We start from the raw sequence: 26,584 nt of genomic DNA, 5'->3' as shown, positions 1-26,584 counted from the left end.
AGTTCACTGTACTAAAATGGCCCCCACAGTCACCAGATCTCAACCCAATAAAGCATCTTTGGGATGTGGTGGAACGGGAGCTTCGTGCCCTGGATGTACATCCCATAAATCTCCATCAACTGCAAGACGCTATCCTATCAATATGGGCCAACATTTCTAAAGAATGCTTTCAGCACCTTATTGAATCAATGCCACGTAGAATTAAGGCAGTTCTGAAGGCAAAAGGGGGTCAAACTCAGTATTAGTATGGTGTTCCTAATAATCCTTTAGGTGAGTGTATAATATATTTTTCTTTAAATTGTATTTATCATGATATATATATATATATATATATATATATATATATATATATATATATATATATATATATATATATATATATATATATATATATATATATATATATAATATTTTTATTGACCATATTTTTTGCATATTGTATTTATTTATTGTTTTGCTTATATTGCTGAACCTTATGTAAATTTACTTGCATAGTAAGCATAATTTAAACTGTGATATTTCTATTAAGACCATAGTAACCATAAGTAACAATAGATGGCCCACCATACCATACGCATTCAGTTTTACTATAGTACATTTTCATGAGGGTTGAATATTTGTTTGCACTTCCAGAAAATATAGTAATATCACTATTCTATTCATTTAATAAAAATATTGCTTCTGTACTCACCGGCTCACAGTCATCCTTCATAAAAGCTCTCATTGTGAGCACTGAAGGGCACTATGACGCTTCCTTTCATGTCTGTGTGTGTTTGTGCAGGATAGGGGGCTGGGTGGATGCTGCCACCAGCACATGCTCTTAGACATGCCAACTGGCTGTCAGCTGTCAGATACAGAGAACTGAAATCATCTCAATTAAATATTCAGCGCTGTCTCACATGTAAACTATTCAGCTCTGAAATGCTCTCTTTAATATAAAATTAGTTAAACTATCAAGCTGCATTAAGTCATATTGTGTGGCCATGTGTGCTTATTAAATGTTGTGTCATCTGAATTAGGGTGGACGTGACCAACATGCATAACAGTCAAACACATGCACAGCTGCAGCAAGTGCTCTTAATAAGTGCCATTTTGTTGCTTCAGTAGAAACGCATGCTGGATAAAAAGCATGTGCCCCATATGACAAGATTTATGATTAAATTCATAAATTGTTATACTAAATACTCTTTGTGGACTATAATAACACAAATGGATGTGGGAATTATGTAATAAAAAAAGAACAAAAAGAGTCAGAACTCTTTATTTGAGCTTTTTTTGCCATTATGGCTCTCTGTTCTCTGTTTAGATGTATGTTGAACACTTTTGACAGCTTTTCTGTCCAACTCATCTATTATATACAGTATATAAACTCAAAAAGTTAAGCATTTTTTTTAGATTTATGAATTTCAATTCCATCAAATTGAATTGAATAATCCTTACGATATTTATATTATATGAATGAATGAATTAATTAATAAATAAAAAACCTAGAGCTTAACATTTTGTTTAAATCTTAATGAAACAATGAATGGACAGTTTAGTTAATGTGATTTGTTGTCATAAATGTAGACGTTTCCATATTTATTTTATTTTATTTTTGAAATGAATCATAAACTAAATGGTTCAATTATAATAATAAGAATAAGCACACAATTACATTGCTTGCATGAATTAGCATGGTGCCAGCATGTTTTACATTATTAGCATGAATTCGCATGTTGGAAGTAGCTTATGTTGTAACATGTTGCTAGCATGTTTTGGCATGTTGTTAGCCTTTGCTATAGTGAGATACTTGGTGGATGAAGCTTAAATACTCTATTAGAGGTATTGTATAAAAGTTTTGACGCCCTCTATAGACTATAATAACACAATTGGAAGAATTTGGGAATTATAGTAAAAAAAAAATTATAAAAAAAAGATTTTTTTTCACAATTTGAGACAATTTGAGACTCTTTATTTGAGCTTTTTTTGCCACCACACCCTTATTTATTATAGCGCGGTGTTCTCTGTCTAGATGTAGCCTATGTTGGACACTTTTTGACAGCTTTTCAGTCCAACTCATCTATTATACACAGTATACACTCCAAAAATTAAGCCTTTTTTTAGATTTATGAATTTCAGTTGTATAGAAAAATTCCATCAAATTGAATTGAATAGTCCTTACGTTATTCGTATTATATGAATTAAGAATTTTAAATAAGTAAAAAAAACCTCAACATTTTGTATAAATCTTAATGGAACAAGGCAATGGACCATTTCGTTTATGTGATTCTTAATCATAAATGTACACATTTTCATTTTTTTTTATTATTTATAAATATGAATCTCATAAACTAAATGGTCCAATTATAATAATACGAACAACAATAGCATTTTTGCATGTCTTGGCACATTAATAGCATTAATTAACATGTTGCTAGCACGTATTAGCACGTTGCTAACATGATTTATCATGCTGCTAGTTTTTTTGCATTTTGTTAGCATGTTTTAGCACATTGCAAGCATGGTTTCGCATGGTGCCAGCATGTTTTACATCGCTAGCATGAATAAGCATGTTGCAAGTATGTTTTAATGTTGCTAGCATGATTTAGCATGCTGCTAGCACGTCTTAGCACATTGCTTGCATCATTTGAATGTTGTTAGCATGTTTTAGCGTGTCCTAAGCTATAGTTGTTAGCCTTTGATAGTGAGATACTTGGTGGAGGAAGCTTGAATACTCTATTAGTGGTATTGTATAAAAGTTTTAACCCCCTCAATGAAAGTGGTTGTAGCTTTAAAGCTCTAGGAGGAGATACTGACTAAATTTAGTCCCTGAAAAAGAAGAAACTTGTCAAGCCAACATAAGATCATAGGAAAAAACTCACTCAAGCGTGTCTTTGTGACTACATTTTTTGTAGTGGCATTATATTTCATTAGCCTATATCTGGGCCGATTTAAAAAAAATAATTAAAAGCATGTGATGTTCTGATGGTCACTGCTTTTCTGCTCACATTTTTATTTTTCTCTGTCTTCTCTCTCTCTCTCTCTTTCTCTCTCTCTCCTTCCCCCTCCACTGCACAGCTGTACTCTGGCAGACACACATATTCTCTCCGTTTCTCTATCAACATTTTGCTTCCTCAGTTTTCCACTCAATGTTTTTGTCGCTCCAGTTTTTCTGCACTGAAGGCTGTACTCATCATCCTTCTACAGAGATTATTTTTCTCATTCACATTCTCCATTTTACATCTCCATACTCCATCCTTTAATTATTATACTTTTTTTGTATCTCTTTCCATTTGTGCCTGTCCTTTCCCATCCCTTCATCCTGGTCTCATCTCCACTTCACAGCCTGTTTTCTCTTCTGTTCTTTCTCCAATGGAGGCTGAGGCACTTTACAGTTTCAGAGCGAGTGAATTTGATGAGCTCAGTTTCCAGAAGGGTGACATCCTGAAGGTAAGTCTGAGTGTGTATGTGTGGATGCAATAGTTCACTATGAACACTTGGATAAAACTATAAGGATTATAGTCTGCATGCTGAAAATACTTGATCAGTGTGTGCATCAGTGCTCTAGCAACTATTTCAGATTGGATATTTGCATGAATAGGTGGATTATAGATTTATGTAGCTGGGCAGCTTGTGGGAGGGTACAGCCTAAGATAATTCTTGTGTGGAGATATTTTAAATGTGTCCTATACACTTGCTCCTCGGTTTTACAGACAAGGCTTAAAATGTTTGAGCTGTTTTAACCGAAAACAGCTTGCACTGACTTATCTTAAAGGTGCAGTGTGTAATATTTATGAGGATCTATTGACATAAATGCAATAATACACAGAACTATGTTTTCAGTGGTGTATAAAGACGTTACATAATGTACCGTTATGTTTTATTACCTTAGAATGAGCCATTTCTATCTACATACAACGCGGGTCTCCTTACAGTGAAGTCGGCATTTTGCGCCGCCATGTTTCTACAGTAGCCCTAAACGGACAAACTTCTCTACAGAGCGCTAGCTACTCTCTGCTGTCTCAGATGACATCTTTGTCCTGTGTCGGCCACCATAGCTTCTCTATGTGCTTCGAAAGGGAGGGGTGAGCGATGGGCGGTTGCAATTTGCAACCTCGCCGCTAAAATTTACACAGTGCACCTTTAAAATATGTCAGTGCCATTGTTTTGTCTCAACAATGCACACCAGTAGTTTTTTTTCTAAGGCATGTTTATAAAAGCTACTTAAATGCCCTAGTTGAACTAAGGCCTAATCCTGGCTTAATCTAAAAAGAATTTTGGGAAATTAGGGAAAATTGTAAATATTTCTCCGGGTAGACTGTATGTTAAGTCAGTAAAATACATCACTTTAGTCAGTCATTTGTTTATGCAATATTTGAACTTAAGCGGAAAATGGGTCATTTGCATTGGTTTGCAAACTGTTTTTTGTTTTTGATTACCAAATTTGTTATCTGGGGCTGCTACATAGTAACCATAGTACGTGAAAAGTCGTTTAAATTTCCAGTCCTGTTAAGCAAATAGTTTAAAATGGTAGATTTACACAGTTATTTTTGGTAAATGGAATATAGTATACTTCCAGAGCATTTTTGAAAAGCATATGCAGAACATTCAATTACCCTAGTACGTTTATAAAGGGATAGTTCACCCAAAAAGGAAAATTCTGTCATTTATTCACCTTCATGTTGTTCCAAACCTGTATGAGTTTCTTTCGTCTTTTGAACACGAATTAAGATATTCTGAAGAATGTAACCAGACAATTGACGGTAGTATTTTTTTTTTTTCCTGCTATGGAAGTCAATGGCTAATGTAAACTGTTTGGTTACTGACATTTTTTAAAATCTTTTGTGTTCAACAGAAAAAAGGAACTCATACAGGTTTGGAACAACTTGACTGTGAGTAGATTACAGAATTTTCATTTTTGGGTGAACTATCCCTTTAAAAGAGCCTGGTCCTGGGATTCTAAAAATATTTGTTAGCTGAACCCCTTTGATATAACATTTTTACTTGAAGTATTTGAAGTTATTTAAATAGTTAAACAAATTATTTAATCTATTTTAGTATGTGTTATTTAAAAAAATATATAGTAAATACATTTAATTGCATAATTATTTAAAATAACAAAAAAGTAAAATTCATATTTTATATATTGAGACCATTATTAATATTTATCATCATCATTACGATTATTAGATTTTCGTAATCTCACAAATTCCCATGGTTAATGAACCCCAGGTTTGGAAACCCTGGCCTAGACTATATCTAACCTAAGCTGAAAGTGGACATCTGGACATTGATCTTATGCTTATTTTAGGTGATAAACATGGACGACGATCCAAACTGGTACACAGCTGAGCTCTTGGGTAGGCGGGGCTATGTACCGAAAAACTATATCAATGTAAGACCTCACACGTAAGTATCACATGACCAAAGTTCATCTAATTTAGCATATGGCTTTTTCTGTGAATGAATGACAAAGTTCATCAAGATGTTTTGGGGAACTTTTGCAGTCATCTTCTGTTCTGTTCTTGTAACTCATAATTGTTGTAGTTTTAGTGATATATTAATTCAATCTATGAACCATTCAAGTGGAGACAGCTTAGGGTATGTTTACATGATAACAATGTACTAAAAACAAAGTTTTTCCTTTCCATTTTTCGCGCACAGACGACGTTGTCAAAATGATCCCTGTTCACACTGATCATGAAAATGACCAAAAGCTATACACTCTAAAAAAACGTACCCAAGTTGGGTTGAAAATGGACTAACCCAGCAATTGGGTTGTTTTAACCCAGCGATTGGGTTGTTTTAAGCAAACATTTAACCCAACTGCTGGGTTAAAACAACCCAATTTCTGGGTTAGTCCATTTTCAACCCAACTTGGGTTATTTTTTAGAGTGTATGTATTATGCTGCCAGACCAGTAGTTGGCAATGTCACTTTGTAAAGAAACACTACGCTCCTATAGACTGAACATGTACACTGACGATGAGTCAATAATGGTAAAGTTTTCAATAATTGCACTTTGAATCCCATTTTTAAAAGTTTTTCGTTTTCAGGCCCCCAAAACGGTAATGTATAGCTAAAGGAAGAGCCAAAAGGCATAACAAATTTTCAGTTTTAAGTTTAAAACGGTGATGTGTAACTTAGTTGCATGTTCAGAGTCTGTTATCCTGGAAAGATGCTGCCAGGGATGGAAACTAGGGCCGTTTCTCAATACCAAGTACGCAAACTTCTGACTTGCGTCCTTAGTAGTTCAGACTTGCCAAGTTCGACTCGGGAGAACGAACTATCGAGGACGGGAGGACACCAAGCGGCAACCTCCCCCAATTTCTCTTGATGCAGAAGGGAGCATAATCTCATTGAGCCCCATGTTAAAATGCTCGACTTTACAAAAAATAAATAAAAACAAGTTTACAGCCTGGTACAAAATACAAATTGTGGTTTTGGTCTATACGGCTAAATTTTCCCTTCATGACAACTGTGAGGGGGGTGAATTTTTTTCGAACTCATTTGTTTACTGTGGCGAGCAGCGAGGCTGAGGAAACGGAGCCGGGAGCACGAGGAGCGACAGAGACGAGAGAGTGGAGAGAGGAGGAAAAAAAAAATAATTAGTCCGGTTCCCTGACACACTGCCGCTCGGTCCTCAGCCCGCCGAGAGGCTCTTCCTCGCGGTGCTATGCGATGGCACTGGACACTCGGTGGACGGCTCGATCCTCCTCCGCCCCCTGGCGGCTGGCGGTGGCTCCTCCTGTCGAGGGCAGCCGGAGCGAATCCCATTCCCGCGCTCCCTGCTCCTCCCCAACATGGCGGATGGCAGCAGGCTCCGGCTCAGGGCAAGCGCTGGCGATTCCTCCGCTCCCTCTCGGACGGCAGCCACCCCACCTCGACCCAGGGGCACGGCAGAGAGTTCTCCGTCCCACCGGATCTTCATTCGCTCCAGCACCATAAATAAAAATACATCTTAAAATGGTCCTGGTCCTCTCTCGTCCTTCACTGTCGTCGCTCCTCCTTTATACTCCCGTCACTCCTCCGCGAGAGACGAGGCCAATGCGGCACTCAGCTGGCGCTCATCATCATAATAATGACCGTGGCCTCGTCCCGCTCTCACGGCCCCTCAGCCTCGCTGCTCGCCACATTTACATTATATAAAGCCTTAAAGTTAAGGGCCATAATTAAGGGCGTGGCCACTTTGAGTGACAGGTGGATAGCCATTTATCTGCGGTCTGTTAGTCATCGCGTCACCTCAGCTCCACCCATGTCCCGCCTCTTTGCCCATTTTCTGTTATCCGGGAGTGAGGTGCGATGACGTGCTGCCAAGATGGCAACGGCCAGCTCGTTCCTTTACGCTTCAAAACTGCTCTCCAGAATCCTATGGGTGACGTCACGGACACTACGTCCATATTTTTTTTTACAGTCTATGGAGGACACAAGTCCAGTTATTCTTCTAATGGAAGAATAATCGCTCTCACTCCTGTATGTATATTTTAGGCTACAATAAAACGAAATATAGGCTATGTCATAAAACACTCACTCTGCCTCTTTTCATTTTCATTAGAAAAATATGAAACATATTATAGCCACACAAATGTGGTTCAGGCAAATTTTCAAATAGGCGCTCTCTTTATAAATAAATCACAGATTTGAGCTTTGAACAACTACATTCTCACCTGAAAAACTCTTAAAACTACATTTTGTTACACATTAACAGTAGTATTTTTAAATTATGTGGGGTTTCTCATCTGCTACTGACGCTTGATGGTTGGTGCAAGATGCATTCTGGGATACCAGTGTCTGTCTGAAGTCCACACAAGTAACATCTCGATGCATCCTCGATAAAAGGGCCGGATTAAGGACACATCCGGGGATTTGAACTGTACTTGACTAGATGTGAACTTTGAATTGGAACAGTACTTAGGCATCGACTGATGACGATTCACAAGTCCACAACACAAGTACAGACAAGAACGCATATTGAGAAACGGCCTAGGACTTCACTTTTACTTTCTCTATGTGTTCGTGCTCTGTTGTACACACAAAACATATTTAGTTTAATTAAAATGAGCTAAAGTAATTTTTTTTTTACATTTGTCACAACTTAATTGTTCAACCACCCAACAGGCCAATATTTAAAATGGAAGTTTACTTAATCCACATGAGTCATTTTTCAACTAACTGAGCAGTGGATCTGTAGTTCCCAGCATGCTTTGTAATGGACTGCACTAGTAAATCTAGGGTAAAAGTGTTATTTTATGTAAAGGTAAACCATTAATGTTCAGTTATGTTGGACATTTAAAAGAATTTCTGTAATGTTTTTACATTTTGTGGTTACCATTGTGCTGAAGATGCTCGATGGTTTTCACAGTGCATTGTGGGACTTTTTAGGGAGCGAACATTTTAGTGCAATGGGAAGATTTTGCCACTTAAATTGACTTTCTGATCAATGTTCAGTTATTGGACTTCTGAATATAGAATCTAGAATCTCTAGTAGTTTGTGGTCCAGAAGGTATGGTTTTCTCTGTGGTTCTGAATGTTGTATTTGTAATGGGCAAGGCGGATGTTGATCGCATCAGTCCTGACCTTGGAATTGTACTGCTGGATGCACAGCTGGAGCTTTAGGGTTGGGTGCAGGATTATATGTATTTTACAATCAACATGAGTCATAAAAATAAAAAAAAGATTTTCGAAGAATTAGCTTCATCTGTACAAATGTAGGGATTTCCCAGCATTACACCTCACTGTGATGTCATACGACTCACAAATTGCTGTGGGTGTGGCCTTCCGGATGGTGTGACTGAAACTGCTAGGTAAGAAAATCTGCTAGATAAGGACTTCCTTACACTGCAGTTTTACCATGACGTGGATGATTGGGATTCTTCTGAGACGGATTAGCAAAAATCAAAGTCCAAACCAAAGCCCATAACAAACATGCTGTGGCTTGACCTAAACAAAGCATTTTATGACTGAGAACCTACCAGTCATTTTTTAACTGAAAGGATGAGTCAGTTAAAATTCATGATCTGAAAAAGAGGACTGAATGAGATCAATCATTGGCTTACGGTCAATGCAGCTCAAGCTACTTATTAAGATGGCAGAACGCTTTCACTAAGTGAAACATGTTGTTTCGCCCTATATCATGCAAGCACTCGCATTTCTAAAAACCTGAAAACATGATGAAAACAATGCACTTATTAACTTAATTTAATTCTTCAAGGAATTTTCAGAATAAATTGTTCCGAAAATAAAAACAAATATATTAAGTTAAAATGGGTATTTTTTGTGATTTACTTATTATTTTAAGAAATGTGTGTGTATGTATATACACTCACCTAAAGGATTATTAGGAACACCATACTAATACTGTGTTTGACCCCCTTTCGCCTTCAGAACTGTCTTAATTCTACGTGGCATTGATTCAACAAGGTGCTGAAAGCATTCTTTAGAAATGTTGGCCCATATTGATAGGATAGCATCTTGCAGTTGATGAAGATTTGTGGGATGCACATCCAGGGCACGAAGCTCCCGTTCCACCACATCCCAAAGATGCTCTATTGGGTTGAGATCTGGTGACTGTGGGGGCCATTTTAGTACAGTGAACTCATTGTCATGTTCAAGAAACCAATTTGAAATGATTCGAGCTTTGTGACATGGTGCATTATCCTGCTGGAAGTAGCCATCAGAGGATGGGTACATGGTGGTCAAAAAGGTCAGAAATGGTCAGAAACAATACTCAGGTAGGCCGTGGCATTTAAACGATGCCCAATTAGCACTAAGGGGCCTAAAGTGTGCCAAGAAAACATCCCCCACACCATTACACCACCACCACCAGCCTGCACAGTGGTAACAAGGCACGATGGATCCATGTTCTCATTCTGTTTACGCCAAATTCTGACTCTACCATCTGAATGTCTCAACAGAAATCGAGACTCATCAGACCAGGCAACATTTTTCCAGTCTTCAACTGTCCAATTTTGGTGAGCTTGTGCAATTTGTAGCCTCTTTTTCCTATTTGTAGTGGAGATGAGTGGTACCCGGTGGGGTCTTCTGCTGTTGTAGCCCATCCGCCTCAAGGTTGTGCGTGTTGTGGCTTCACAAATGCTTTGCTGCATACCTCGGTTGTAACGAGTGGTTATTTCAGTCAAAGTTGCTCTTCTATCAGCTTAAATCAGTCGGCCCATTCTCCTCTGACCTCTAGCATCAACAAGGCATTTTTGCCCACAGGACTGCCGCATACTGGATGCTTTTCCCTTTTCACACCATTCTTTGTAAACCCTAGAAATGGTTGTGCGTGAAAATCCCAGTAACTGAGCAGATTGTGGAATACTCAGACCGGCCCGTCTGGCACCAACAACCATGCCACGCTCAAAATTGCTTAAATCACCTTTCTTTCCCATTCTGACATTCAGTTTGGAGTTCAGGAGATTGTCTTGACCAGGACCACACCCCTAAATGCATTGAAGCAACTGCCATGTGATTGGTTGATTAGATAATTACATTAATGAGAAATTGAACAGGTGTTCCTAATAATCCTTTAGGTGAGTGTATATATAAACCGATCAGGCATAACATTATGACAGGTGAAGTGAATAACACTGATTATCTCTTCATCACGGCACCTGTTAGTGAGTGAGATATATTAGGCAGCAAGTGAACATTTTGTCCTCAAAGTTGATGTGCTAAAAGCAGAAAAAATGGGCAAGCATAAGGATTTGAGCGAGTTTGAGAAGGGCCAAATTGTGTTGTCTAGACGACTGGGTCAGACAATCTCCAAAACTGCAGCTCTTGTGGGGTGTTCCTGGTTTGCAGTGGTTAGTATCTATCAAAAGTGGTCCAAAGAAGGAACAGTGGTGAATCAGCGACAGGGTCATGGGCGGCCAAGGCTCATTGATGCACGCGGAGAGCAAAGGCTGGTCCGTGTGATCCGATCAAACAGACGAGCTACTGTAGCTCAAATTGCTCAAGAAGTTAATGCTGGTTCTGATAGAAAGGTGTCATAATACACAGTGTATCGCAGTTTGTTGCGTATGGGCCTGCATAGCTGCAGACCAGTCAGGGTGCCCATGCTGACCCCTGTAAACTACCGAAAGTGGCACCAGTGGGCACGTGAGCATCAGAACTGAACCGCAGAGCAATGGAAGAAGGTGGCCTGGTCTGATGAATCACGTTTTCTTTTACATCACGTGGATGGCCGTGTGTGTCGCTTACTTGGGGAACACATGGCACCAGGATGCACTATAAGAAGAAGGCAAGCCGGTGGAGGCAGTGTGATGCTTGGTGCAATGTTCTGCTGGGAAACCTCGGGTCCTGCCATCCATGTGGATGATCCTTTGACACGTACCACCTACCTAAGCATTGTTGCAGACCATGAACACCCTTTCATGGAAAAGGTATTCCCTGGTGGCTGTGGCCTCTTTCAGCAAGATAATGCGCCTGCCACAAAGCAAAAATGGTTCAGGAATGGTTTGAGGAGCACAACAATGAGTTTGAGGTGTTGACTTGGCCTCCAAATTCCCCAGATCTCAATCCAATCGAGCATCCGTGGGATGTGCTGAACAAACAAGTCCGATCCATGGAGGTCCACCTTGCAACTTACAGGACTTAAAGGATCTGCTGCTAACATCTTGGTGCCAGATACCACAGCACACCTTCAGTGGTCTAGTGGAGTCCAAGCCTCGATGGGTCAGGGCTGTTTTGGCAGCAAAAGAGGGACCAACACAATATTAGGATATTACCTGATCGGTGTATATGTATATATAAAATGTATCCCTTAAATGCAATTTAAAAAGTAAAAAAATGCCAAATGCATAAATGTTAAGGTAATAATTGCCTACTTATATTAAGTCTAACTTGAAATATTCGGTGCAGATTATTCTCTTTATTTACAAGATTTTAAAATGAAATGCTTCATCTTTTCTATGAAATGGTAAGCAAAGAACCTGACACAAAAAACACAAAAAAATATATTTTAAAGCATCACATATTGTAAACCTCAACATAAAACACACAATGATCAGCTGATCATTGAAATAGAGACATCACAAGACAATAACATACTAAATGTGACAACAACAACAAAGCACATAAAACTGGCAAACGATCAAACAATGCAACCATTTTAATTATTCATACCCCGGTGCATGCTGGGAAGAGGTCAACTGAGTCTAAACCACACGTCAATTTTTCAGTAATAAAAAAAAATGTGCTTACTGGTTTGACTTAAAACAGAATTGCTTCTGTTCTGTTCTTCAAAGCTGTACTAGTCAAATAAATCTTTTTTGAACATTTTTTTGCTTGATCAAATAAATAAGTAAACTACTGTACCAGTAGCCCCCTTTCAGTTTATAAATATACAATACGACGTTAAACTGACAGATGAGCTTGTATTTTGCAGGTGGTTTGTGGGTGGAATATCACGGCAGGCTGCAGAAAACCGTCTGAGACCGCTGGAGTGTGGAGCGTTTCTCATTAGGGAGAGCGAGAGCACACCAGGAGAGTTCTCTGTGTCTGTCAGGTCAGATGCACCCTACAAACCAAACCTACATTCACTCTTCTACCACACACATCTACACTTCATATACGATGTTCACAACAAAGGCTTTGTCGTTATTATTCCCTGCATGTGCTGTGAATACCGGCCGCCGACATGAGTGTACTTGCATATATATGTGTGTGTGCTAATGTGTGTCCTTGTTAGCCTATCTGGCTCTTCATTAATACACTCTAATTAGAGTGGAGTGCATGGTAGCGTTTTGCAGTGATGTAATCTTTTGCTCCCAGCACTCCGGAACCTATTTAAACAGTTCAGAGATCTCCTGGTGGAAACTGAAACCTTTTAAATATGCCAAGCAAAAAGTACTATTCATAACACTTTCTAAGAAGTCAATGCTGTATGTATGTATGTACTGTATGTACAGAGTTCAGATTGCTAGATTCTTGCTAGGACGTTCTGCATGGTTGCTAAGTGGTTATTTACATGCCCAATTTGATGATAATTAGACATTCAATTGAATCCGGCTCTTGGCGATCCTATGGGCTGCCTTTCGCCATGCTTTCCGGTCTTCTGTTTTCATTTTCAGCTTTTCTATGCCTAGGCCTGCGTTACTTTTGATGGCGGTATTTTTTCTTGCCCAGTTTAAAAGAGCCTATTAAAGTCGGCATGAAACAGAAGTTTCGAGTCTTTTCTTGCTTATTGTGATGTATATCCGAGTCAAACGGCTTCAGAAACAAGAAAAAAATGTAGGGAGGGACTTGATTTTGTTCATGGGGAATTGATTGTAACGTTGACAGGTTGCTCCGCCCTCACGCCAGTAAACACGTCATCACAGAAGAGATGTCGCTGCAGAAGGCAGCTATTATATATATATAAAAAAGTTATTTTTATTAGAGATTATGATATGATACAATTTATAATACACATTGCAATAATCCATACAAAAAAAAGAATTGGCAATTTTGATTTCATAGTGACTTTAAGTTTCTATGATATTGTGGACTTTAGATGTGATTTAGGGTACATTTACACGACAACGATGTACTAAAAAAGTTTTGGCATTTTTCGCGTACAGTCGAAATGTTTTCAAAATGATCCCCGTTCTCACAGATCCGCAAAAACTCTGTATTATCCATGCCAGGCCAGTAGTGGATGTCATTTTGTAAAGAAACATTACGCGCCTATAGCGTGAACACGCAATACACAAATGTTCACAAATTCACGTTTTTGTAGTTTAAATGGAGATTATTACGGTATAGTTTTCAAAAACCTGCACTTTGTTTGAAACCTGTTTTCAAAAGTTTGCGTTGTCAGGTCCCAAAACACCATTGTCGTGTAAATGAATGGGCAAAATGCATAAAACGTTTGTTTTTTTTTAAAATGGCCAAAACGCATAAAAAACCCTTAGTGGGATATTTCATCCATTTTTTAGTGCGGAAAGAGGAAAACACTACAATGGACGGCGAACTTGATGAGCGTTTGTGCGAAGTTTGTGCGTTGTTGTTTCTTTTGAACTAAGGCCCTGGTCCAAATGGCACCCTAAACCCTCCTGGTCGTCCTAGTCCGCACTTTCGGTCTTGTGGACTCACAATGGCTGCCGCGTGTGCGTGTCTGTTAAGTCCATGAGACCGCAGGGTGTCCCATTTCCCATTTGTCTGTCTCAGAAGGGTGCTTGCGAGCGTCCCCTTTGCGTTGGAAATGCACCCTCAATGCGCACTTCTGTCGAGGGTTCCGCAGCGGACTTCTTCCCGACAGTCAAAACGGCGTTATCCGTCATGAAAGTGCGGACTCATAGGAAGGGTCTAGGGTGCCATTCGGGACAGGGCCAGTGCGGGCTCAGCAGAAGTGCGCATCGAGGGCGTATATCGACCGCAAAGGGACCTAAATTGACAAATGGGACACCCTAGACCGAATCACAAGACCGAAAGTGCATATGAAGTGTGCCATTTGGGACAGGGCATATGTTGCAATGGTTGATCCACTACTTTTCTTCTTTGATGCTACTGAGTGAATGTCCTGTTGATGACACAACTCAGTGCTGCCCTAAAGTATAGTATACATTTTTTTTACTGTGCATGTGTTGAACTCGGCCATCCACGCCCATCCACGGTTGAGTATACTTTGAAAGCTCTGCGGACACTTCTGCGCGTGAGACCCAAATTGATGTATCCCTGGGGCATAGGCGATTGCTTAATAGCATGATTTCAGGTTATATTCATTGTTAGGGGGCTGTTTATATCAATTATGTTTGTTAATAATAGTAATGTTTGCCTTTGCCTCAACACCTTTTCTTTGCTTCTCTTAATTACAGCTCATGGTAGAATTCTATTGAAAAAGTTGTCATGCGTTGGGAGGGTGGACATGCATAGATTATTTTTAGATCGCTCTGCTTTACCCCTCTAAAGGCCTGACCCAAAACGTTCAATTCTACTGAGACCAAGAGAAGGAAATAGAAAGAGAAATCGAGGGATAGTTGTAACACAATTGCAGCACAAATCCAGTCACATATTATTAGCACAGTGCCTCTTAACAAGCTTGAGTACCTGAGGCCAGCACAGATGTTTCTGTGTGTTTTTACATGTGTGTGTGATAGAGAGGGAGGGAGAACGTAAGAAAGAAAGGAGAGGGAAAGAGAGTAAGATATAATCATAATAATCAGTTATATGTTCAGGTAAATCAACCTTTACAGACCTACAGGGACCTTTTGTATAAAAACAGCTAGATTTTTTTTTATAAGAACTCTTAACTAATATTAATGCTTAATAGACTCTCAGAATAATGAGATAATAAAATAAATACAAAAGCTGTCACTGGGGAAAAGGAACACCTTTGTACCTGTTAGTACATCAAAGTGTACATATTAGTACCTAAATGGTACTGTTACAATTACGTTTGTCTTGTCTTCACCTGTTCTCGTTTATCCCTGATTAGTTTATCAACTCCACCTGTGTCTAACTAGTTCCCTCCATTACCTTGTGTATTTATACTCCCTGTTCTGTTCAGTCCTTTGTCGGTTATTGTTTGTCCACACATGTCCGTGTGATCGTGTCTTGAACTCTCTCTGTCTGTTATTGAGATTAAAGACGTTTTTTGTAACCCTCATTTCCTTCGTCGATCACTTTCTTCTGCCAGAGTGTGACAGAATAACCGACCCTCAAAGTGAGTATTAAAGAAGATGGACTCACCCACGCTGCAACTTCTTCTCCGTCCAGAGAGCAGGCCATACCTAGGATACCTGGCCCGGATGCTCCGGAACTGCGGTCTCCTCCCTACAGCCGACGAGCTCGAGGCACCCATGCTGCTACTTCTCCGTCCAGAGAGCAGGCCATACCTGGGATACCTGGCCTGGATGATCCGGAACGGCGGTCTCCTCCCTACAGCCGGCGAGCCCGAGGCACCCACCGAGGTGATTCGAGTGCTGGAAGACGCGAAGGCCCCGGAGTTGACGCAGGTGGGTCAGTCCATCTTAGAGCCAGGAGCGGACTGTGACCTGATCGATCTGTGGTCCGCGGATCCTTTTCCCACCCAAGTCCCCACCCTCTCTTCGTCACCTTCTTCGCCAGTCCCGTCTGGAAATCTTCTGCCCGTATCCATGCCTCTCCTCATCCCGTTTCCATCGCTGGCTGCGACCAGTCCCCTGGATCCGTCAGCACCACTGGTGTTGTCCAGCTCCTCGGCTCTACTCCCGCCGCTCACTCCATGCGGCCCATCATCTGCGCCTCAGGCTTCCCTACCACCAGCTCAGCTAGAGGCCGAGTCCCCGGCTACACCTCGGACCTCCAGGCGCATATCTCCACCTCGGCCTGTCAGTCCGTCACCATCGCCTCGACTCACTGCTCCTTCAACGCCTCCGTGGCCCGTCTGCCCAGAAACTCCGCTGGGCTCCCTCGTCTCTCCAGGTCAGCCTCTGGCGGTCGACGCACAGCCTATGCCACGGACTTCCGGGATTCGGGCTACGCCCTCACCCTGCACCCCTACGGCGTCAGCGTGCTCCTCCCTTCCTCCAGCCTCCCCGTCGGCCTCACTCGCCACATCGTCGTTCCGGTCATCCGAGTCCCCGTCACCGCTTCAGTCCCGTGAGCCAGCGACTCAGTGCCAGGCTTCCAGGCCTGCGATGTCGCCCTGGTCCGTCGGCCGCTTGGTTCCGCTGGTTCCTCTCACCATGGTTCCGCCTCCGCCGATCGGTCCCAGGGCTCCATCCGCCCCTGCAGTCTGGACTCCGTCCTGGACCCTCCCTCTGTCAGCGCCACCATGGTACTGGTGCCCGCCTACTCCAGACGCCTGTCTATCATCAGCTCCACGCCCTCCACCGAAGCCTCCGCCCCATTTTCTACTTCATGGACTCTGTCTTCACGGCGCGAGGACGCGCCTTTCCGAGAGGGGGCGTAATGTTACAATTACGTTTGTCTTGTCTTCACCTGTTCTCGTTTATCCCTGATTAGTTTATCAACTCCACCTGTGTCTAACTAGTTCCCTCCATTACCTTGTGTATTTATACTCCCTGTTCTGTTCAGTCCTTTGTCGGTTATTGTTTGTCCACACATGTCCGTGTGATCGTGTCTTGAACTCTCTCTGTCTGTTATTGAGATTAAAGACGTTTTTTGTAACCCTCATTTCCTTCGTCGATCACTTTCTTCTGCCAGAGCGTGACAGGTACATATTAGAAAGCTTTTGTACCTTTTTTTCTCAGAGTGCATATCATTAGCAAATGTTCATTCAAATATTCAGAAAAGTTATGAAACTGTTTATATATTTCGACAGACCTCCTATAGTACAAAATGGACCCTCAGGGAATGTTCTCAGTAGCTGATGATCAGCTGTTTTGTGGCAGTTATTAAATTATTGTGTAACTTTGAGAAAAACAAAAACATTTTTTTTTTTTTTGATGACTGTATTATATAGCAAATATAATGCTGAAAACAATGTGGTATATGAACCATTTATGTTAAACATGGTCTGAAAAATCTACTGAGAGGTTTGGAAATTTGAGTCTGGAAAAGTCTGGAATTTTGAAATGGAAAATGTGTAGGAACCCTGGATACAAATATTTTTTTATGTACCACTACCATTCAAAAGTTTTGGGTAAAAGGTTTTGAAAAGAAAGTAATACTTTTATGCAGCAAGGATGCAGTAAATTGATCAAAAGTCACAGTAAAGACATTTATGTTACAAAAGATTATTCGTTATTTTTAGCTTTCAAGATTCCTGACAAAAATGTATGATGGTTTTCTCAACGTGAATGATTTTAAAGGATTATGTGACACTGAAGACTAGAGTAATGATGCCGAAAATCAAAGGAATACATAAAATTACATTTTAAAAGAATATTACCATTTTTACTGTATTTTTGATCAAAGAAATGCAGCCTTGGTGAGCATAAGAGACTTCTTTCAAAAAAAAAATCTCACCGACTTTCTCACCGAAACTTTTGAACAGTTTAGGCAGTTTGAACCTATAGAGAATGACAAAGGGGCTCCTTTGTATTGTTTTGGGCCTATCAGATTAAAAGTTTAATGCAAATACAGAAACCACAACGCTACACAACCAGAAAATGAATGTGAGACAGATTATGTTGGAGCTTGTGCCTGAGAATTGTTCATGTGGGTCTGTTCTAATGTTGGGTCATATGTAATGACTGTGATTAAAATGATTCAGACTTGCTCTCCCTAAACATGCCCCACTGTTTTGATCCTCTCTCTCTCTCTCTCTCTCTCTCTCTCTCTCTCTCTCTCACACACACACACACACACACACACACACACACACACACACACACACACACACACACACACACACACACACACACACACACACACACACACACACACACACACACACACACACACACACACACACACACACACACATCCCAGAGGCAGTTCCTCATTCTGTCACCATTTCTGTCTGAACAAGCAGCGTGATCCATGCTGTGTTGCGTGGACTGATATGCATCTGTGTTATGAGTAGGTGTGGTAGGGTGGAGCCACCAGGTGATTAAAGACACCTGCCGTAGGCACAGGGTGTGCGTCAGTGTCTGCACATTTCTCAGTAAAGCAGAAACATGAATGTTTTACCACAAACACTGTATGATTGCAGCTTGAATGCAGATGCATATGCATATAGATATTGTACTGTTGCATACACACCGATCAGGCATAACATTATGAACCTAATATTGAGTTGGTCCCCCTTTTGCCGCAAAAACAGCCCTGACCCATCGAGGCATGGCCTCAACTAGACCCCTGAAGGTGTGTTGTGGTATCTGGCACTAGGATGTTAGCAGCAGATCCTTTAAGTTCTGTAATTTGCGAGGTGGGCCTCCATGGATCGGACTTGTTTGTTTAGCACATCCCACAGATGCTCGATTGGATTGAGATCTGGGGAATTTGGAGGCCAAGTCAACACCTCAAACTCATTGTTGTGCTCCTCAAACCATTCCTGAACCATTTTTGCTTTGTGGCAGGCGCATTATCTGCTGAAAGAGGCCACAGCCACCAGGGAATACTGTTTCCATGAAAGGGTGTTCATGGTCTGCAACAATGCTTAGGTAGGTGGTACGTGTCAAAGTAACATCCACATGGATGGCAGGGCCAAAGGTTTCCCAGCAGAACATTGCCTAAAGCATCACACTGCCTCCGCCAGCTTGCCTTCTTCCCATAGTGCATCCTGGAGCCATGTGTTCCCCAAGTAAGCGACACACACACACCCGGCCATCCACGTGATGTAAAAGAAATCCCGGCCATCCTACTACTGTAAAAGAAAACGTGATTCATCAGACCAGGCCACCTTCTTCCATTGCTCTGTGGTCCAGTTCTGATGCTCACGTGCCCACTGTTGGCGCTTTTGGCGGTGGACAGGGGTCAGCATGGGCACCCTGACTGGTCACCGGTTCACTACTCTTCCTTCCTTGGACCACTTTTGATAGATACTGACCACTGCAGACCGGGAACACCCCACAAGAGCTGCAGTTTTGGAGAATGTCTGACCCAGTCGTCTAGCCATCACAATTTGGCCCTAGTCAAACTCACTCAAATCCTTACGCTTGCCCATTTTTCCTTCTTCTAACACATCAACTTTGAGGACAAAATGTTCACTTGCTGCCTAATATATCCCACCCACTAACAGGTGCCGTGATGGAGATAATCAGTGTTATTCACTTCACTGGTCATAATATTATGCCTAATCTGTGTATATTGAATGGATTATTGTTTGATTGTTAGGCCTGGTTTTGCAGACAGGGCTTAATGCTGCCTTCACGTGCTATCGGGATTATCGTAAATACGAGTTTCCTAGGTAAAAATTGCATATGAATGCTCTCTGATGTCGTGTTTACCACTGGGAAGTTAATAATATATTAATAATAATTTTGATACCCAAATTCCCAAGATGGGCGTGCCATAAACTTTAAACATGGTGGTGGGGAGAACTACTGCTGTGACAGGTAAATGTATTAGTTTTTTTCCCCAAAAACAGCTAGATCGTCTTATCTTGTCATTAATGTAGTGCATATTTACATAAACGAGTAATCGTTTGAAGCTGTATGTATTGTACACAGAGAAAATAGCCTGCATTTGACCGAAATTACAGAACGTAATCACGATTTCTGAAGTGGGAATGATCAAATTTCCAATAGCACGTGAAGGCAGCATCAGATTAAGCCAGGATTAGGCCTTACTTTAATTAGGGCATTTAAGTAGATGTTATAAACATGCCTTAGAAAAAATAAATAAATACTGGTGTGCATCTTGAGACAAAAAAAGGGCAGATATGCCAGTGCAATGTGCTTTTAAAGCATGCAGTTTAGCCTTGTCTGTGAAACCGGGGTAGTGTATTCATTAATACACATTTATGCTGTTTAATCTTCTGAAATGAGCATTTGATCTGAGAGGAAAATATACTGTAATATGTCTGCAGGAGAATAAGCACAGACTTGTTCAGAGCCTAATGTAATTAAAGTTATTAACACTGTGCTTCTACATCATTGTGATTCAAGAACTTGCTGAGAGCTGAAATGTCAAACTGTGATTTATTGGGCAAAAAATCGAATCAAACACTTATGTTCCGATTTAATAAACGGGTAAGTCCAGACAAGATCTACCCCTTTATCTAGAAAGTAAACAACCCTTTCTCTCTCTCTCTCTCTCTAGCTACGGGGACCACGTGCAGCACTTTAGGGTTTTGAAAGATGGATTAGGGCAGTACTTCATATGGGATGAAGTCTTCAGCTCCCTCAACCAGCTGGTAGACTTCTACAAAATCAACAGCATTGCCAAAGAGAGGACCGTCTTCCTGCAAGAGCCCGAGGGATCATTAGCTGTAAGAGCCGCTTTGAACAGCATTACTGAGGTGCCAAAGTTCAACTCTGGTGAACTCTGTGATCTGCAAATGTGCAAAGCGAAAGGATGTTTGACCATATAGGATGTAAAGTCAAACTTTGATCTCTTGGCTCAACGCAAACCTCATTAGCATGAACGTGACATCATATCCTGTTGCGGGCTCTTTCGAGGCATGCGTAGAGCCAAATGCGACCCCTCCTTTATCAGTGTCATTGCTCAATTTCAATGGAAGCCTCTTTGAACTTCTGAGGTATTTTATTTATTTTTATTTCTCATAAATTGCACCTCACAATTGTGGCAGCCGTTTCTCGCAGTTGTGACCTTTTTCCTTATAATTCTAACTCTTTTTATGTAATCATGACTGTCCTAAATTTACTATTTCTGACAGTCATGACTTTATATCTCACAACTGTGGCAACTTTCCCATAATTGTGAGACTTTTTTTCTCATCATTCTGACAATATCTTACAACTTTCTCATAAAAGTACAATTTTCTTCTACCTTTGTTTCTCAAAATTCTCAACTATATTTTTCAGTCGTGACTTTATCTCACAATTGTGACAATACTTTTTTTGTTATTGCATTTTTTCCCTCATAATTGTGACTAGGTTGCAACTGTATTTCTCCCAAATTTCTGTTATTCTGGTATTTCTTGTAATTGTGACTCTTTGTGAGACTATTTATGAGAATTATGGCATGTTTTTCACAATTGTGAGACTTTTTTTCTCGTAATTGCAATGTATTTCTCATAATTTTCTTACAACTGCAACTTTTTTCCCCACAGTTGTGTCTATATATCTTAAAATTGACCAGGCACACTCTTGTCATGTCTCTGATGTGTGTGTGTGTACCTACTTAACCATATTTTGGGAACAAATTTATACCCAGAAGTGAGCAAAACCTGACAAAATCTCCAAAAACCTCCATTTGGGGGACGTCCTCATTTGTAAAACATGTATAAAAATAAAGTAATTTATTTTATTTTTTTCAAAATGTAAAAATGCAGGTTTTCTATGATGGGTAGGTTTAGGGTGTGGGTTAGGGTATAACATGTACTATTATCTGTATATAAAATCAATAGAAGTCTATGCAATGTCCCCATTTAGATAGCTAAGTAAACGTGTGTGTGTTCGTGTGTGTGTGTTTGTTTCAGAGGCCACGTCATGCCCATGCCCTCTTTGACTTCGCATCTCATCATGCGACTCATCTGCGTTTCCTGCGTGGTGATGTCATCGACCTGCTGGACTGTTCGGATGCTCAGTGCTGGAGGGGGCGCTGCCGTGGAAGAGTGGGGGTGTTTCCACCAGAGTATGTGCAGCCAATTTACCACTGATCTTCAGCCATGCGTGTCCCCGTCCTGTACAGCTAAACTCGCCTGAATGAGAGCCTGACACTTATTCATCAGTTACACATACTCTCTATAAATCCGAAGGTGAACTAAGCCCTATGCATCAGTGTTTGGTGTATCAGGCCATTAAGGTTTGGATTAAACCTTATGTGTCATGGTCAGCATTTGCCCATCAATCTCTTTGTTAATCATTTTCAGCAAATCAGGAAGCAGTTCTAACTTGTCAACAAACCAGTTTTGTAAAACCCCCAGGATCATAAGAGTTGAGTGACATTTACTCACTGATCATCCATCATCTGAGCTTCCTGTCTGTTCTTCTTTCTAACACTTTCAAGTACTTTGAAATGGAGGTGGTTGGAGTACTGACACATGTCAATAAGTACATGTCATTTTTTTCACACCTATATTCCCTCTTTTAAAGTGAACATTCATATTAAAGTTCTATATACTTGGAAAATCTGATTTTCTTTTCTTTGTGCTTGACAGAAACATCTTTTTTGTGATTTCTTCAGACAACTTTAAATCATTTGCTCGTTGATTTCTTTGTAAACACTGTGGTTTTGTGGTGCTATAAAAACATTTGCTCGACCAATGGCGAGAGTAGGGTGGGGCTATCATTTTGTTCAGCCAATGGCAGGTTGTGGGTGTGTTTGGGAATCCTGTTACATTTATTTTTGCAATTATGTTTAATGACACATGTACAGAGATGACACACTTTACCTTTAAAAAAAATAAAAATTTTACTGTAGTGCTGAAATATTTTAGTTTAGACCACTAGTAATTATGCAAAAAAATATTTAATTTCCAAAACCACAATTAAATGAATCATTGATAAAACCAAACAAAAATGTATTTATGTTGTTAAATAGGCTACTGGAGATGATTATAAAACTGTATTGTAGGATAGGTGGACATTTTTTAATTCAATTAATTGAACCATGTACTTTTTCAGAGTAGAGAGGGTTTTTTGACTGTTATCAGTCAAATGTCTGTCCAGGAAGACCTCTGACTGATGTTCCAATGGAAAACAAACATTGGATCCACACCCATGCCATGTAAAAACATTTGGGAGTCTATCTTGTTAAAGTGATGACCATAAAAAAAAACAATAACAAGCTAATATTATTTTCTGAGTGACGTAATTTAAAGGATTAGTTCACCACAAAATGAAAATTTCCTGACAATTTACTCACCCCAATGCCATCCAAGATGTTCATGTCTTTCTTCCTTCAGTCGAAAAGAAATTCAGTTTTTTGAAGAAAACGTTCCAGGATTGTTCATCATATAATGCTTTTCAGTTGCAACCAAAATGCTGAAGGTCCAAATAAATGCAGTTTCAAAGGGCTTCGATGGGCTCCAGAGGCTCTGCGTGATCCCAGATGAGGAAAAGGGTCTTATCTAGCAAAACCATTGGTAATTTTCAATTAAAAAAAAAAAAAAAAGATTTTACTTTTTAACCTAAATTGTTCATTTTGCGCAGCTCTGCGAGGTGCTAAGGATGACTTCGGAACGGTCATGCTAGACGTAGGCGGAAGTACCGCCCCCGTGTTTACAAAGCGCACGTGTGAAGACTAATACAAACGCCCTTTAGCAAAAATATATCCCTAATTTTGAAGTTGAAAATTGAGTGTTTTTTCTAAAGGGCATTTGTATTAGTCTTCACACGAGCACTTTGTAAACACGGGGGCGGTACTTCTGCCTACGTCTAGCGTGACCGTTCCGACGTGATTACGTCATCCTTAGCACCTCACAGAGCAGCGCAAGATGAACAATTTAGGTTAAAAAGTATATTCATTAAAAAAAAAAAAAAATTTGATGGGTTAGTTCACCCAAAAATGAAAATTCTGTCATTAATTACTCACCCTCATGTCATTCGACACCCGTAAGACCTCCGTTCATCTTCGGAACACAAATGAAGATATTTTTGTTGAAATCTGATGGCTGAGAAAGGCTTCAGATAGGCCTCCATTGGCATTCAGTACATTTACACTCACAAGACCCATAAAAGGCACTTAAAACGTCGTTACAAAGTCCATCTCACCACAGTGGCTCTACAATAATTTTACGAAGCGACGACAATAGTTTTTGTGCGCAAAAAAAAATCAAAATAACGACTTTATTCAACCTCTTCTTGTCTTCCGTGTGTGACTCCACAACGCATGCGCGAGAATATGACGTAGCGCCGGCGTTCGGGAATCCATGGAATGCACACTTTAGTCCAATTTTGAGCACTACGCCGAGACCTAAAGCACGATCAATGTAGAATCCAACAGCTGAGATACGGCGCGTCTTCCTCTGCTTGTAAACAAATCCCTTCTGGGTCATGTGTCCGAACGCCGGATCTGCGTAATTTTCTCGCGCATGCGTCGTGGAGGCCTACACGGAAGACAAGAACAAGTTGGATAAAGGCGTCATATAGATTTTTTTTTGCGCACAAAATCTATTGTCGTCGCATCGTAAAATTATTGTAGAGCCACTGTGGTGAGATGGACTTTGTAACAACGTTTTAAGTGCCTTTTATGGGTCTTGTGAGTATAAATGTACTGAATGCCAATGGAGGCCTATCTGAAGCCTTTCTCAGCCATCAGCTTTCAACAAAAATATCTTCATTTGTGTTCCGAAGATGAACGGAGGTCTTACGGGTGTCGAACGACATGAGGGTGAGTAATTAATGACAGAATTTTCATTTTTGGGTGAACTAACCCTTTAACAATGACGATTGTTTCGCTAGATAAGACCCTATACCTCATCTGGGATCAGGCAGAGCCTCTGGAGCCCATCGAAGCGCTTTGAAACTGCATTGATTTGGACCTTCAGCATTTTGGTTGCAACTGAGAACTATTATATGATGAAAAACCCTGGAACGTTTTCTTCAAAATACTTAATTTCTTTTCGACTGAAGAAAGTAAGACATCTTGGATGAGATGGGGGTCCTAATCCTTTAAGTAATTCATTCTCTACTGATCAGTTTATTTATTACAAGCAATGTTTGACATGTATGATGTGTGAAATGAAAGGTTAAACAGTTATTTTTCCTCTTTAAGTCGCAACTACTGTTCAATGATATGCAAAATATACAGTATATATTCGCAAGCTTTGCTGCAATGTTAACGGTCTGACATGTACTGTGATAAAATATATTTGAGTCAGTCAAACTGCTGACTCACGAATGCCCGCACACATTTAGTTTTATAGAAATATAGCATTCTGGTGTAATATTGCGTAAACAATGTAAGGGTGTATTTTACGGGCAGATATTGTATGAGAAAAATAAACTTTTACATACTAAATGTATTATTAGTTCTTGCTGTTTACATTAAGAAGCCCGAAATTCTCACCCGTTTTCAAATCTGCCCACACAAACACTCCAAACCCAACACACTTGGTTCACACATTGCTTCACGATTTTAATGTATCAATTTTTCATTTGCACATTAACAATAAAATAATATAAATTAAGATAAAACAAAAAGTTAAACGTGTACAGCCACAAATATTCAACCGTTAACATTTTATGTAACCCACATTGATTTTCTGTTCTTAGAATCATTTACCATCTGTTCTTACAACCATATAATTTATGGCTATTCTCACGCTATTGTTGAAATAATTATTTAGGCAGTAATTACACAGTCATTTATGTGCTGTACAGAACATTACAGTTGAATCACTCATTTATTTCCAACAAGAAAAACTGCAGTTCAATTTACACCCACTTTGTTGGGAGTATCTAGTAATGATTTTTTAGTTTCCCAGTTAATGTGAACATATTTATCAAAAATAAGATCTTACTTAATGCATTGCCTTTATACATGCACTGTGAGAAAACTTGCCCAAATCTCAAAGGTAAATGTATCTGCATACATCATGTTTAACATACATCATGAAAAGCTAACTGAAAAACTACTAAAACAATCCATAAAATGCTCTAGTTTTATGTAGCCCAAATCATTTAAAGGGATTTATATCACTATTAATATGTATTTTTAAAACCTGCCCTTTGTGATGATGATCTTAATTCAGCTATTGCATTGTTTTGCAATCATTCCGATCTAAATTTAATTGTACATAGATTATGTAACAAGTAAAATCCCAAAAGTGTTGTAAGTCGTCTAGGTGATGCACTTGTATCAAAAGGACAAGAAACTGATGTGTGTGACAGTTTTCTTAAGTATGTTATGCATAGTAAGCATAGAGGAAGATGTTAATGCACACGAGAATGATGGCATTGACACAGCAGAAGCGAGACCAGAAGGGATCTTCTCTGATGCTGTGAATGATGGGAGATGAATTCCCGGATGTAATTCGGCCAGGTCGAGGGCTACAGAACCCAGCGGTGCGGACACACTTACCCCTGCGCACAGACTCACAGCCTAGATTGAAACAAAAAGGTTGGCTGTGAAATTAACTGGCAAAGGAGCGGTACAGTCAA

At 40.1% G+C, this 26,584-nt stretch overlaps 2 protein-coding genes across 2 annotated transcripts in view; one reads left to right on the top strand and one right to left on the bottom strand.

The window, feature by feature from the left end:
- The first annotated feature begins 3,057 nt into the window (after window positions 1-3,057).
- grapb (GRB2 related adaptor protein b) lies at window positions 3,058-23,576 on the top strand. Its single transcript, XM_079811862.1, has 5 exons — window positions 3,058-3,432; window positions 5,294-5,391; window positions 12,370-12,489; window positions 20,616-20,784; window positions 21,958-23,576. The coding sequence occupies exons 1-5, from the start codon at window positions 3,355-3,357 to the stop codon at window positions 22,135-22,137; spliced, it is 645 nt and encodes a 214-aa protein (XP_079667988.1). The 5' UTR covers window positions 3,058-3,354; the 3' UTR covers window positions 22,138-23,576.
- Window positions 23,577-25,536: 1,960 nt separating this feature from the next.
- The window catches only part of slc5a10 (solute carrier family 5 member 10), a 29,413-nt gene continuing 28,365 nt past the window's right edge, over window positions 25,537-26,584 (bottom strand). The window contains exon 13 of the mRNA XM_079813157.1: window positions 25,537-26,525. Within this exon, the coding sequence (XP_079669283.1) occupies window positions 26,329-26,525 (197 nt within the window). The 3' untranslated portion in view covers window positions 25,537-26,328. The remainder of the gene's footprint in view (window positions 26,526-26,584) is intronic.

Source organism: Gobio gobio (genome assembly GCF_949357685.1).
Source record: "Gobio gobio genome assembly, chromosome: 3".
NCBI classification, from domain to species: Eukaryota; Metazoa; Chordata; class Actinopteri; order Cypriniformes; family Gobionidae; genus Gobio; species Gobio gobio.
This window is presented reverse-complemented; position numbering and strand designations above follow the sequence as displayed.